Genomic DNA, 13,646 nt, shown 5'->3' with positions numbered 1-13,646 from the left:
GTAATTAAATTAAGCCCGTGCCGCATGCTAAATAAATAAAAGTATAATAGAAAATCCCACGCCGTCGTCGTCACTTCTCCTGCCACACAAACTGTTTATGTTCATTATCAGTCCAGTTGCCCCAACGTCTGGTCCTTTCCCATCGGCGTTACAGCAGCAATAAAGAAGAAGAATTTGTACCACAAATTTTCTACTGACCGTTCTTCGTTTTTAATGCCTTACCAAGAGTCCCAAACCACATAGTATGGCGAAAGTAATGTCTCGATGGATTCTCACTTCCTCCACATCACTTCTCTTCCCGTCTACCCGCTCTCAAAAATCGCTAGTCCCACCTCAATCTGTTGCAGTTACAACCAAGCCGATCCGTAGAGCACTCTCTTCAAGAAAGCCTAGTGGACTATCGCTTGTGGCCAAGGCTGCTTCTTCTACGGCCTCCGCCGCTGTGCCTGACGACATCGCGGATGTGCTCGGGGAAGTTAGCATCTTCACTGCCGCCGGAGAGCCCGTCAAATTCAAGGATCTATGGGATCAAAAGGAGGTGTTTTTTAGTTATTTGTACTGTATAAATTTTAGATAATTCCTACTATGGCTGTGGTGTTTTTACTCAATATCAAATAGTTTATGATTCTTGCTGTGCCAAATGGATTTTGACAAATTCAAGCTAAAACTCAATTGAATTGGGGGTTCAATTTCAGGCACTGTTACGCGTAAAACACTGGCGGGTTATCATAGAAACTGTTGCCGAATTATCTTTTTGCAAGACTCGCTCAGTTGTTGAATTCCAGCTTTTGAAGTTCAGCTCACTGAGATGTTCTTAAATAGGATGATTGAACATTTATTGCAATTAAACTGCATTAAGATCAGATTGAGGGCCTATCAAATGATATTTATTTACAGAAGTCTTAAAAATTAAGCTACAGCATCAAGCGCCATGTTACACGTTGATGTCTCGATCGCATCATGAGCATCTGAGTTGATGTTTTATATTGATGGATGTGATTGGAAACTTGCTGAATAGTATTCATTTTGAATGTTGTTACTTTTGATGTCCTAGATTTCAGGCCTTAGTCCTGTCAAAGAATCACCTCTCAACGGTAACATTTTAAATTTTTAGGCCTAGTCGTTACAAAGAATCACCAGAAACCATGGATGTCAAAAGGATCTAACTCCAAGACCTCAACAAAAGGTCTACGTAGAGTTGAACTGAATCTGTTAAGAAGTGACATAGCCCTTTTTCGGTTCTTAACTATGCATTTTCATTGAAAACTTTTCTTTACAGGGAATGGCTGTAGTTGCACTTCTGAGACATTTTGGATGTTTTTTTTGGTACGTTACGATTTACGAACTGCTCCAGTGAATTTTATTCGACATTACAATGAGAATTTGCAGGCCTCTCCCTTTCAACATGCTTTTGTTCCTCCATTTTAGTTGGGAGTTTGCTGAAGCACTTAGAGAATCAAAGGAGAAATTTGACTTGGCTGGTGTGAAGCTAATTGTTGTTGGAGTTGGTACTCCTGACAAAGCTCAAATTCTTGCCGAAAGGGTAATTAGCTTATCTATATTTCTCTGCGAAGGAATCTAACTCTCTGTCTGATTAGTGATATGACTGCATTTTACTTGAAGTATACTTTTATTTTGGCAAAATTAGTTTTGACATCATCTTTTGGTCATCTATGGAGCAGCTTTTAATTGCAGCTGCCTTAGTCATAAATCCAGATTAGGGGATTGGGTAAAATTGGATCAAGTTCTGTCTTTGAGTGAATAATTTTGTTAATTTGTTCAAAACTGAGCGCAATTCATGAATCCATGCTTAGACATAACGTCACGTGTCAAATCATTCAATCTTGTATCTTTAAGATGTTTCAAATGTGGGATTTGATAAACATTAAGTGCTCAGTTTCCTGGTGACTTGCATATCTCGACTGAACTGAATTCATTTCAACTAATGCATTTTGTGTTGCTGGATCCCTATTTCTGATACTGTTTTGTTAGAATGACTATATATTTGGTGTTTGTGCCTAACTCCTTAATAACAGGGAATAACAAATTGAACCCTTTTTCTGTGTTATCAGTGAACCTACTTAATATTCACTGCTTATGGCTGTCTCTAAACTGATTTATGACCGATTATTTTGTGCCACTAGTTACCATTTCCATTGGATTCCCTCTTTGCTGACCCTGACCATAAGGTAACTTCTACCTGCAGGTTGAGTTCATTATGTTTACTATAGACCTGAACTAATACCTTAGACCCTTCTGGAATTTCAGGCATATGACATTTTGGGCTTATATTATGGTCTTCGCCGCACATTTCTCAACCCAGCAAGTGTATCTCTTCTCAACCTCTAACATAATTTGCAAGATATTCTTGTTATAAAATTTGAACTATATGCATGTTTTTGCTCAATTTAGATTTCTAACTATGTAAACCATACAGACCAAAGTATTTTCAAGAGTGGATGCTCTGAAAAAGGCTATGAAGAACTACACTATTAAAGCCACACCAGATGATAGAAGTAGTGTCTTGCAACAGGTTTATTATCTTCCTCAATCTCCTACCTTCACGCCATAAACCCGTCTTTAGCTTGTCGAATAACACAATCCACTGTTTATCCGATTATTAGGGAGGAATGTTTGTATTTAAAGGAAAGCAATTATTATATGCCAGAAAGGAGGAAGGGAGCGGCGACCATGCTCCCTTGGATGACATCTTCAATATCTGCTGCATGAAGCCTTAGGTCCGGCCATTGTCATCGCTCCATTGATCGAGTAAGATTTTTCCATTACCTACTGAAGAAGATTCGACTCCAGAAAGTCTTGGTGCTCATTTCGGTAGCATTCCACGCCTTCTTTACTGCATGCCATCTAGTTATCTAGCATATACATAAATGCAATATCATCAGTGACGGTGGAAAGTTTAACTGTTTGTATGTATGAACATGGACGTAGATAATATAGATGCGGATATAAATACTCGTATGGAGCCTATACATTACGAATACGAAATCTAAATGTCCATTCATATATATAGGTTGTAAAATGATTTACTCTGCTTTTACTATGTTTCACACACTCATAAATTTCTTTCTGGCATTTGTCGTGTGTATATATGGTCGATTTTTCTTGGTAAAAATTGATGAGAACGGAATTTGCTGTTACATAAACCGAGCATGAATTTATAGCTGATGCTTCTGTCAAAATATTTTAAACGCTCAACTCATTTGCAGTCGAAAGAATTATTATACGTAGCTCTTTACTGAATTGTTTTCATATAATAATTAGGAAAGAAATTGTGGATCGAGTGACAGTTCTTTGGACATGATCATAACATTAATCCACCCTAGGATAATATATAGGGTTAATTACACTTATGCCCCTTTAAAAATGTTAAACTGTACTTTTCTCCAAAAAAAAGTTTTTATATTACACTTAGATCCCCTTTAAAAATTCGCATTTTACACCTGACCCTCTTTCATTAAGGTTTGAAAGAAAAATAATGACGTTAGCAAAAAAAAAATTTACATAAATTTTAATTTTATCCTTCATTTGATATTTTTATGTAATAATTTTATATTTATAAGGAAAAAAAATGTAATAATGTTAACTTCACTCTAAATATATATATATATATATATCACAATTATCCCTTTATAAGTGTAAAATATATTTGAGAATGTTAAATGAAGGTCAAAATTTAAACTTTATGTAATTTTTTTTGCTAACTGTGAGTGTTTTTTGTTCGAATTCTAACGGAAGGAGTTCATGTATAAATGGAGAATTTTCAGGGGTGTAAGTGTAATTTCAAAATTTTTCCTAACATATAACATTGGAAATTCTAATTTAGACTGACCGAGTTTGTTCGAACCTGAACTAATTATATATACACTTGTGGTGTGATTGGTGTATAGTTAAAAAAAAATCATCACAAGTATATTATACTTGCTCTGTAATTTATTTGATTTGATCAAATATAATTTGGATAAGAATTTTAGGACATAACAGTCATTTCAGCCATTACTCTGATCCTATTAGTTAGGCCTTGTGCACACTTTAAATAGACTTTTGATCCTCCTCTGTCCGGACGGCGCCGTTTAGCCTAATCCATACCACATATTTGTGGTGAATGTCAAAGAACAGTAGGGTTTATTACTTTTATATAATATTTATAATATAATAGGTCATTTAATTGGAGTAATTAGGATAAGAGAGGTGGTTCTGTACTTAATCCAAATTTAGTGCAAAGAATATTTAATTTATCAGGTGGCAATATTGACTTATTTATTTAGAGTTTCTATTTTAGTGGTATGGTAAAAATGTAGGACCTAACCTTCTCAAAGCTAAAATAAAAACGGAAATCATCAAGATATGAACAGTGGAGAGTTGAGTTTAGCAAATTTCAAGAAAGATATGTAAGATGATGAGGCCAAGACCACATCAAATTATATAGATGGATAGATCATCACATATATTGTTTTCCTTATCACATAAATACACAAACTTGTATAAATTTATTACCAGACCACTCAACCTGTTCAAGTTCAAATTCATTGTCATCCCTAACCAACTAGGAGTAGCAGTAGCTGCAGGTAGACCCAATTGATTTCTTCAACTGCATGCTAGCTCTACATGTAAATATATGTGCAACTCACCTATTTATAGGCGGATTTTTTTTTAAATTAAAATTCATTAATTAGGGGGCGAAACATACTTGATTTTTATTTTTTTTTTATTTAAATCAATTTTTATTGAATTGAACCAATTATTTTATCAGTGTAATACACTTCTTACATGATTTGATTCTAACCAGAATTTTTCCTTCATAGTAGTGGGCTGCCAAACAGGCTTTTATATATGATTTGAAGAATAATTGCAAAATTAGGGTGAGTTGTTAATGCTACTAGCAACTCATGCCAATTCTTTGCCCAAGTTGTTAGTGGCACTAACGACTTGGTACATCTTTATTAATTTTATTAATTGTTGGTTATTCTATAATTGATAATATAATATACTAATTATTTTATTTATGTATTAATTATAATTATTATTTTTAATTGTATAATATCATCAAATTTTTATTTAATATTTTTATAATTAAAAAATATTCATGAAAAATATATTAAATATTTAATTAATTTTTAACAATTAATAAATTTGAAATTACATACAAATAGAAGAAAATGTATTCAAATATTGACATCATTCTTTTATCGTTTACGACCCCATCTTGGCACATTAATTTCATAGATGGAGCTTGGCTTTCTTCCGATTGGATGCGAATTTGCTGTCTTATCGTGTTTGTGACCAGTTTATCTCATTAAAAATTTGGGTAGTTTGCCGTTTGAGTCAACGATTTGAAACACAAAAAGTAATATTGTGAAACAACTAAAATTCTGGAACATAACAATACTCTTTCACCATATTATAATTTAACACCTTTATAAAATGATTTTTAATTTTTAACGGCGGAAGTACATGAGTTGGTCCTGAATTTTCCGTTGGATATCTCCATTAGTGGCGGACTACCAAATAGAATAGCCCACCAAGAGCAGAAAACCTTAAATGCATTTTGCTATCTTGTAAAAGATACTACTGCATAGAAAACTGTCTTAGGAATTCTTTATCAAGAACTATAAAGGGAATAATTCAACAGTAGGCTGTCTTGTCTTTCACCACATAAAATTTTGATCAATCCGAAACCGCAGCCGGCCAGCCAAGCATAACTGCGGAATATTCTTGAAGTTGAGCTCTAAACTACAAACACAATAAACATAGTGGAATTTGTAGTTATATATCTCCCAAGGATCATAGAACGAAGAAGCAAAGGCAAAAAATGAGTGATCGTAAGGTTGTTTTGATCACCGGTTGTGCAAAAGGCGGCATTGGCTACGAATACTGCAAGGCATTCGCCGAGCAAAACTGTAACGTCTTCGCATCGGACATCCCCCAACGGATGTCAGATCTTGCTGACCTGCAAGACGAACAAGTAGAGACGCTAGAGCTCGATGTCTCGTCAGATGAAAGTGTCGCAAAGGCTGTAGACTTTGTGATGTCCCGATGTGGAAAGATCGATATCCTAATCAACAATGCCGGGATAGGAAGCACCGGGCCTTTAGCTGAACTTCCACTTGACGTGATTAAAAGGGCGTACGAGATCAATGCGTTGGGGCAGCTGCGAATGGTGCAGGGAGTGGTGCCCCACATGGTGGCGCGAGGAGGTGGAAGCATAGTCAATATAGGGAGTGTTGTTGGCAAAGTACCGACCCCATGGGCGGGGTCATATTGTGCTAGCAAGGGGTATGTGCATGCGATGTCGCATGCACTTAGAGTCGAGCTCAAGCCATTTAATATCAACGTCGTGTTGGTGTATCCCGGAGCCATAAGATCTAATCTTGGGAGCAATAATATTGATAGATTGAAGGATTATGATTGGAGGATTTACAAGAATTTCAGGGACGCTATAGCAGAGAGAGCCAGGGCATCGCAGAGTGGTAAGTCCACGGAGGCGACGGTCTTCGCCAGGCATGTAGCCAGTAGAGTCCTGAGTTCGAGTCCACCGAAAACAATCACCTCTGGTCACATGACGGGATTGTTCAACTTTCTTTCGTGGTCTCCGCTTTGGGTAAGAGATTTATTTTTCACGAAACGATTGATGAAGTTAAACAAGATGGTTGTGTAAGGTACGCATCAGTCCTTCTCTTGATGTTGTAATTTGGATCATTCTCCATGTTATATGTATTTTTTCATTACAAAAATAAATGCGCAATATTCCGGAAACATCAAGTAATATTTTATTCAGCAAATTCAAGTTAATTTTCGTCTTATAATTTATCTTGTAATATGTTATTGAAGTAAAATAAATAACTAAATTAAAGTCAATTCTATTAGTTTTATTAGCTCATCAAACATGCAGTCCAAATTGGCCCAAAACCCAAGATTTGAGGGCTTCTTAGGGATTACTCGCTAAATGATATTCAAAGTTATACACTGTGCTGAAAATTCTAATTCGAATTGAATTTATTAGATTAAATTAATTATATAATAAGTATAATGTATTTGTTGTATAATTAATATAAAATTTAAGAAAAATAATCAATCACACTCATTATGTGATTGATTTGATTCAATCAAATCTGATTTGCGTTAAAATTTTCTAACACTAGCTGGCTTTCCAAATAGTGTAAGAAAATACTCTACAACTTCTTTGTCAATAAATGATTCACGGCTCCATTTCTTTTTCCTCTCTCTTTTTTTCTTTTACCACGACGGATGGATTGGGATAAAGGAATTTAAGTTTGAACTCGAGACATCTTCTTTATTGAGAAGAGATGATATCAATTCAACCAAATATTGGTAGATAACTATATATGCAACATTTCTTGTATGGCACCAAACTTAGTCAGCTGTGGCATTGGGCATGAAGCATGACTAATGATAATCCTACGATGAAAATGAAATTAGCTGCTTGGGGAGTTGAGGTTAGACGTTATGCGCCTTCCATGTCAAAAGATTAATAAACCAGAAATCCATCTAAAATAAAATAAAATAATATAACTTTAATATTATAAATTTTTCTATTTTATTATATTGTTAAAAATTAATTTGAATATAATTAATTTATAAAAAATAAAAAAATATATTTAAAAGGGTGTCGTGGATGCTATCCACGACTCACTTTTTTTTTTAAAAAAAAAAAAAATTAGTCGAGTCATGAATCACATTCATGACTCGACATAAATTTATTATATATTTTATATAAATTATATTTTTATAATTTTTTTGATAATATAAAAATAATTAACCTCGAAGTTAAATCCAGCCGTGGTGTTCGAGAAAAACTTGGGAAAAAAAATGAAAGAGTCCTTAAAGTTAAGAATACTTGGAAATATTAATTAGGAGTAGAAAAAAAGTTAAAATGGAAGCGTATGATTTAAAAAAAAAAGTTGGTCTATGCTCAACTTATTTATAGAATGACAAAATTGCCACTTACGTTCGTTTTTAGCGAAATAGAAAAGTGATTTGGAATTATATAAATACTTTTATGTGGGGAAAAAATGTCTTAAAAAATTATGCGTATTTACCATATACAAATATATATATATCTATAGGATAGAGCAGAAGAAATAGAATTTGAAGAATAAGAAAGAACACATCTTCAATAATTTGAGCACTCGAATTTGAGGTAAAAAAACGTTCTTTTGTTAAGTGACTCGCATGACAGAATTTACAATTTAAAAAAAGAGTCTTAAACTTGGTAAAACAGACAAAATTTCTCATGAAATTATGACAAAATAATATCCTAACATCTTAGTAATAGTATGATCAAATATCAGGCCTAAACGATTATTATAATAAAAATATAAAAATTAACTAAAACTGCTACTAAATTGAAAAATTCAAAAAAGCATATAATTGAAACGATGAAATTTCGTGACAAACTGTTGCCCTCACGATAGTAATGGTGAAGGGTTGGCTTCTTTCGAGAAGACGTCCATTGAATAATGGTTTATTTTAATCCCTTATCAATCATTTAAAATTCTATCATAAACCATGCAATTAAAACACTGTATTTTCTCGTTTTGCTTATCCAAGCGCTAACCATAATAATATCTTTCTCTTGTTCAACATCATTTATATAGCTGGCAAATAATGGGTTGAATCTTTTATTTGAAATTGCATTTTCCATTCTATGACAAGAACATTAAATGCAATTCTCTCTTTTTTTCCCTTCAAAAAAGAAAACATTAGAAAACAGCAAAATTCTGTCCGTGACAAATGCAATAGAATGTAAAGATTTATTACAAGATTTGGGAACTGCCCAATAACCAAATATGGATAATGTGCCATTCAAACTTCGGCTCCACCCCTCCACAAAGCTACAATTCTCAGTCCTCCTCCTGCCCATAAACCTTCAAAAAAGCAGCCAACCACAACGCATGCAGCAGCAGCAGCCAGTCAAACTACTTTTTTTCTTTCCTTTCACACCATTTGCTGAATTTCTGTGCCCAAGACTTTTGTTTGTCAAGAAATCTGATTTCCGGACGGCGTCCTCTAGCCTGCCTTGTCCACACATTACACATACACATGCTGAAAGTATGATACTTAGAATAGCAATGGCAGGAGTAGACTGTGTATGTTTGTGTATGTACTTGTTGTGAAAGACAGTTTGTCTTCTGTCCCGGAGAAATCTATGTAGAAATTTTGCAGTTCTTGTGATGGACGGAGTACTGATCAGAGATGATGAAAAAAGTAATCAAATGAAAATGAAAATAAAAGCATAGTTTGAGCTTTGTTGCATAGTGGGACTGGACAGCGTAAGAGGGAGACAGCCACATTTGATTGTTGTTATGTCAAATCGTAATAATATCAAACACCCTCTTCTCAGTTTAAGAACAGGGAGTGTGTTTGTGTAAATAATTCTTGTTTCTGTGGTAATGAGGAGCTGTTTTTTCTGCGAAAACTGGTGTGCCAATGGTGGTAACATTGAGGTCCAGGCTTGGACCTGGCGGAGCATTTAGCATGACCGTCTGGACTCGCAATACTTAGGAAATGAACCTATGAAAAGGAGAGGAGACAGCGGTGGAGGGAGCGGGAGGAAAAAAGCTAAAGTAGATAATGTCTTTCTCAGGCGCGGATCCCTATGGATTGCAGGAAGAATGCCCGGCATTGCTTGCTGGAACTCATTCTTCTTGTTTAGCTTAAAGGGTCTTGCTTTCTTCCCTTTAGAGAGAGAGAGAAGAGAGAGAGAGAGAGAGAGAGGGAAAAGCAAAAGAAAAAGGACCATGGATTCTGTCATTCAACAGAGGATTCGCTTTGGTTAAGATTTTGGGCTACTTAAGCCTGTAGCTAGGAAACAAGAGAAACCGGTTCTTTTAAAGGAGAGTTAGGGGGGACATTATTAGTTTAGTTTCATTCCAATGATTGACTCGCTTTCTTGCAACAACAAAATAAACAAACTTGCTAAGAACCTCTCTTTTACATGTATAAATTTTTCTAATTGAGAAAGCAGATTCGTAGAGAAAAATGAAGCCCACGAGTAATGACAGTAACTGCAGCCAAAATGATAACTGGTTGAGCTTCTCTCTTTCTGCAGATCGTCATTACACACAGCCTTTTTCTAGTGATGTTTCCTTGAGCTTCTCCTCTAGTTTTAACTGTCCAGGAATTTACTATGGGGTTGACAGTGAAAATTCTGGTTTAGATATGATGCCACTGAAGTCCGATGGCTCATTGTGCTTAACGGGAGCTATCAACACTTCACACCCACAAGGTCTAATACAAAAACTTGCTCTACTTTTTTGTTGTTTGGTTAAATTTCTTGTTCTTGATTTTACTTTTTCATTGTGAAGGAATGGCAACTTCAACGCCCAAGCTGGAGGATTTCCATCACTATGACAGAGGAGGAATGGCTCTCAGCCTGGACAGCTTTTACTTACCCCAAAACACTGGAAACCAGGCCGGCAATGGCCAAGATTTTCTCAGTCATCATCACGAAAACTCCAACCACCGGCAGATTGTTCAGTTTCAGGAGTATCCGAATTCCTCGGTGACTGGTGGGCCAGACATCTACCAGGCATTAGACGGGAAGGCTAAAGAGATTGATCACCTTGCAGAATTCAATCTCCGGACGGCTGATGATGAGATACCTGGACTGGGAAATTGGGTTTCAAGAAACTGCCCCGATGCGGGTAAATTAGAGCAGTTTGATTCAGTGGGTTATGGTGATTTACAGTCTTTAACCCTGTCAATGAGCCCTGGTTCCCTGTCCAGCTCCCTGAATGGTTCACAACAAATCAAACCTGCTATGGCTGACTGCATCGGCTGGGAGAACAAGAAGAGGGCCCCAGGAAAGGGTGATCAGAAGCACATTGTTCATCGGAAGTCCATTGATACTTTCGGGCAAAGGACCTCTCAGTACAGAGGAGTCACAAGGTTGGACCTTTGCCTGTTTTTGAGTTTTCCTATTTTCAAGAATCATTAACAGGTTCCATGTTTGTTTATGACATAGTGTTATAATGTTGTGTTGTGGATGTGCGTTCACAGGCACAGGTGGACAGGGAGATACGAAGCCCATCTATGGGACAACAGTTGTAAGAAAGAAGGCCAAAGCAGAAAAGGAAGACAGGGTTAGTTTATTAAAGACATTTCATGACAATGTCAACGTTGTTACACAAATTCTATTACTTGTTTTTTCCTTATCTAACTAAGTTCCCCTGTTTTGTCCCAAAAATTTTGGTTCTTGATTGATGACTTATGAACTCCTGTCCAGTTTACCTAGGTAAACCTTTTGTCATTTGGAGTTGATAAATACAGACTACATTTGTAAACAAACTAATCCTATGAATGTCAAACATAGGGGGTTATGATATGGAAGAAAAGGCTGCAAGAGCTTATGATTTAGCAGCACTCAAGTATTGGGGAACTTCAACCCATATAAATTTTCCGGTGTGGTTCGATTGTCGTTTTATTTTACTTACATTATATTGTCCATCGACTATGCAACAAGACAATTAACCTTGTTGGGTTAATGTAGTTGGAAAATTATCAACAAGAACTTGAAGATATGAAGAACATGAGCAGACAAGAATTCGTTGCTCGCCTAAGACGGTATATTTTCGGCCTCTTTCTATGTTTCAACAGTTTTTGCAATGTAAATTCTTTTTTCTGTAGTTTTTGTTCATCCATTTTCCATGACATTTTTCAGGAAAAGCAGTGGTTTCTCGAGGGGAGCTTCGATTTACAGAGGAGTAACAAGGTCTTGATCTACTGCTTATATAAACATGAAAATGATCTATGTTAGGCTTTTCTCTGAACCTTAGTTTGTATTGTTCTTTAGCAGACATCATCAACACGGACGTTGGCAAGCTCGGATCGGCAGGGTGGCAGGAAACAAGGATCTTTATCTTGGGACATTCAGTGAGTTATCTAAATCCTTAACATATCCGAGGATCATCTTGTTACATATGATCTTTTTATAATTTATATTACTATTCAAGAATGAAATTTAGAATCATTTCTAGTTTTAACAGAAAAGAACTAGAACGCTTTTTCTTTGATCAATTCCAGGCACCCAAGAAGAAGCTGCTGAGGCATATGATGTAGCTGCTATCAAATTCAGGGGCGTAAACGCTGTAACAAACTTTGATACATCTCGTTACAACGTAGAGCGGATTATGGAAAGCAATGCTCTTCTTTCTGGGGAAATGGCAAGGCGGAACAAAGACGCTGATTCAATACATAATGAGACTACTTCATTTACCCGTCCTTCTAATCCTAGCGACAACATGGACTCAAATGTCTCGAAGGAGAGCCACAGTGACGTGTCTGAGTTGGGAATGGCGCTGTATCACTCCTCCAACTTTAAGGCTGCAAGTTCATCAGTATCTGTAGATGGGATGATAACAGAGGTGATAGTCTCTGACCAACACAACGTGGAGGAGACAGGCAAAACTGTGAGTCGGTTGCTATTGACGAGCTTGAATGGCTCTAGTGCGGACAGCATCCCTGTTAGGAAAAACAGCAACGAAATGGAGTTTTCCAAGTTCTTCACCCTGCCGACGACTGCAATGAATTATTGGATCCCGTCAGCCCAGATGAGGGCTGAAGTGCCACTTTTTTCTGCATGGGCTGATGCATCTTAATGTAATTCAGGAAAGAATAGTTTTGAATTTGAACTGAACTCTCACAAGGGTTCTTGAAAATTATTGGCTCAAAATTGTGAGTTGGGGTTAAACATTCTGTCAAGAAGTTAGTTTTTCCACAGATCAGTAGAAACGGCTTTAAGGAAATTATCGAGGTTTTTGGACTAATTTCTTTCTACATTTGATGAGGTATTCATGATTGATGACTGAACAACAATTATCATGAAAGTAGATAAACACTCATACATAACTAATATTGAAATAAACAAAACAACGATGATTAAAGTAAACTAGAATCTGAATCCGTGACCTCACAAGCTTAAATTTCGCCAACTAAGTTAAACTTCACTGACGTTTGATTATGTTTCTTACTATCTCAAATCTTGCAGAATCAACCTTAATATCTTTATATTCATCCTGTTTGGTACAATCAGGGCGTGTTTACTAACGAGTATTAGGCGGGATATACAGCGTAATCCTGGTCTGTTAGCCGTTTACTTGCAACTGAGGCGGCCCGTTACTACTCACCAAGGCCCGGGCCATGGTGTGATTAAACGGCCGATTAGAATCCAGCCAATTTGGCTGGGATTCAAACTATCCCGCCGCGGCATCATTGTCGATTTGACATTATCACCCTCAAATTAACACTTGAAATTACTTCGTTGTCCTCGTAGTCACTCCCACCGCCTCACTTCGCTTTCGGATTTTCATTTCAAACCCTCTTTTTCCTCGAGTACTGCAAAATCCCGCTTGTACGCAAAGTTGTAGCAGGTACCCACCATCATCATCGCTTAAAGGTGAGTTCGTGGTTGTCGGACAGCGTGGGTTCGTTGCAATCGTTGTTGTTTGTGGGCAGCACTATCATCGTTCTCGATCTTAAGGTTGGTTTCTTTCAACCCATTACTTTCTCAGTGGAAGGTGTTTCAGTAGTGTTGTTCCTTATACTCTTTACTATCTTAAAATTTTCTATTCTGTACCTTGGTTGGTTGTTAAGAATATGCCGTTTTA

General features: G+C 36.4%; 3 protein-coding genes across 5 annotated transcripts; all 3 read left to right on the top strand.

Annotated features, from left to right (window-relative positions):
- Positions 1 to 29: 29 nt before the first annotated feature.
- Positions 30 to 3,026, top strand: LOC105158576 (Thioredoxin superfamily protein). Of its 2 annotated transcripts, XM_011075369.3 has the most exons (7): positions 35 to 538; positions 1,280 to 1,326; positions 1,429 to 1,543; positions 2,145 to 2,189; positions 2,269 to 2,328; positions 2,438 to 2,533; positions 2,625 to 3,026. In XM_011075369.3, the coding sequence occupies exons 1-7, from the start codon at positions 245 to 247 to the stop codon at positions 2,736 to 2,738; spliced, it is 771 nt and encodes a 256-aa protein (XP_011073671.1). In that variant the 5' UTR covers positions 35 to 244; the 3' UTR covers positions 2,739 to 3,026. The 2 variants fall into 2 exon arrangements, with proteins under 2 accessions (XP_020548334.1, XP_011073671.1); XM_020692675.2 differs by lacking the exons at positions 2,145 to 2,189; positions 2,269 to 2,328 and having other exon boundaries at positions 30 to 538.
- Positions 3,027 to 5,049: 2,023 nt separating this feature from the next.
- LOC105158711 (short-chain dehydrogenase virD-like) lies at positions 5,050 to 6,791 on the top strand. Its single transcript, XM_011075552.3, has one exon. The coding sequence runs from the start codon at positions 5,831 to 5,833 to the stop codon at positions 6,674 to 6,676; it is 846 nt and encodes a 281-aa protein (XP_011073854.1). The 5' UTR covers positions 5,050 to 5,830; the 3' UTR covers positions 6,677 to 6,791.
- Positions 6,792 to 8,746: 1,955 nt separating this feature from the next.
- LOC105158575 (AP2-like ethylene-responsive transcription factor AIL1) lies at positions 8,747 to 12,806 on the top strand. Of its 2 annotated transcripts, none has more exons than XM_011075367.3 (9): positions 8,747 to 10,267; positions 10,347 to 10,929; positions 11,041 to 11,123; positions 11,267 to 11,275; positions 11,354 to 11,442; positions 11,531 to 11,604; positions 11,702 to 11,752; positions 11,834 to 11,913; positions 12,064 to 12,806. In XM_011075367.3, exons 1-9 carry the CDS (start codon positions 10,021 to 10,023, stop codon positions 12,636 to 12,638), a joined length of 1,791 nt encoding a protein of 596 aa, XP_011073669.1. In that variant the 5' UTR covers positions 8,747 to 10,020; the 3' UTR covers positions 12,639 to 12,806. The 2 variants fall into 2 exon arrangements, with proteins under 2 accessions (XP_011073669.1, XP_011073670.1); XM_011075368.3 differs by having other exon boundaries at positions 8,750 to 10,267; positions 11,837 to 11,913.
- The last annotated feature ends 840 nt before the right edge of the window (positions 12,807 to 13,646 follow it).

Source organism: Sesamum indicum, linkage group LG13 (assembly GCF_026168435.1).
Source record: "Sesamum indicum cultivar Baizhima isolate 11 linkage group LG13, ASM2616843v1, whole genome shotgun sequence".
Lineage (NCBI taxonomy): Eukaryota > Viridiplantae > Streptophyta > Magnoliopsida > Lamiales > Pedaliaceae > Sesamum > Sesamum indicum.
The sequence above is the reverse complement of the archived record's forward strand: the minus strand, read 5'-3'. Positions and strand labels throughout refer to the sequence as shown.

Coding starts and splice junctions, on each gene's coding strand:
- LOC105158575 (XM_011075367.3), top strand. CDS start 10,021: ATGAAGCCCACGAGTAATGACAGTAACTGCAGCCAAAATGATAACTGG. Junction 10,930..11,040: donor CAGTACAGAGGAGTCACAAG/GTTGGACCTTTG, acceptor GTGCGTTCACAG/GCACAGGTGGACAGGGAGAT. Junction 11,443..11,530: donor CAACCCATATAAATTTTCCG/GTGTGGTTCGAT, acceptor GGGTTAATGTAG/TTGGAAAATTATCAACAAGA.
- LOC105158711 (XM_011075552.3), top strand. CDS start 5,831: ATGAGTGATCGTAAGGTTGTTTTGATCACCGGTTGTGCAAAAGGCGGC.
- LOC105158576 (XM_011075369.3), top strand. CDS start 245: ATGGCGAAAGTAATGTCTCGATGGATTCTCACTTCCTCCACATCACTT. Junction 539..1,279: donor ATCTATGGGATCAAAAGGAG/GTGTTTTTTAGT, acceptor TTTTCTTTACAG/GGAATGGCTGTAGTTGCACT. Junction 2,190..2,268: donor TTGCTGACCCTGACCATAAG/GTAACTTCTACC, acceptor CTGGAATTTCAG/GCATATGACATTTTGGGCTT.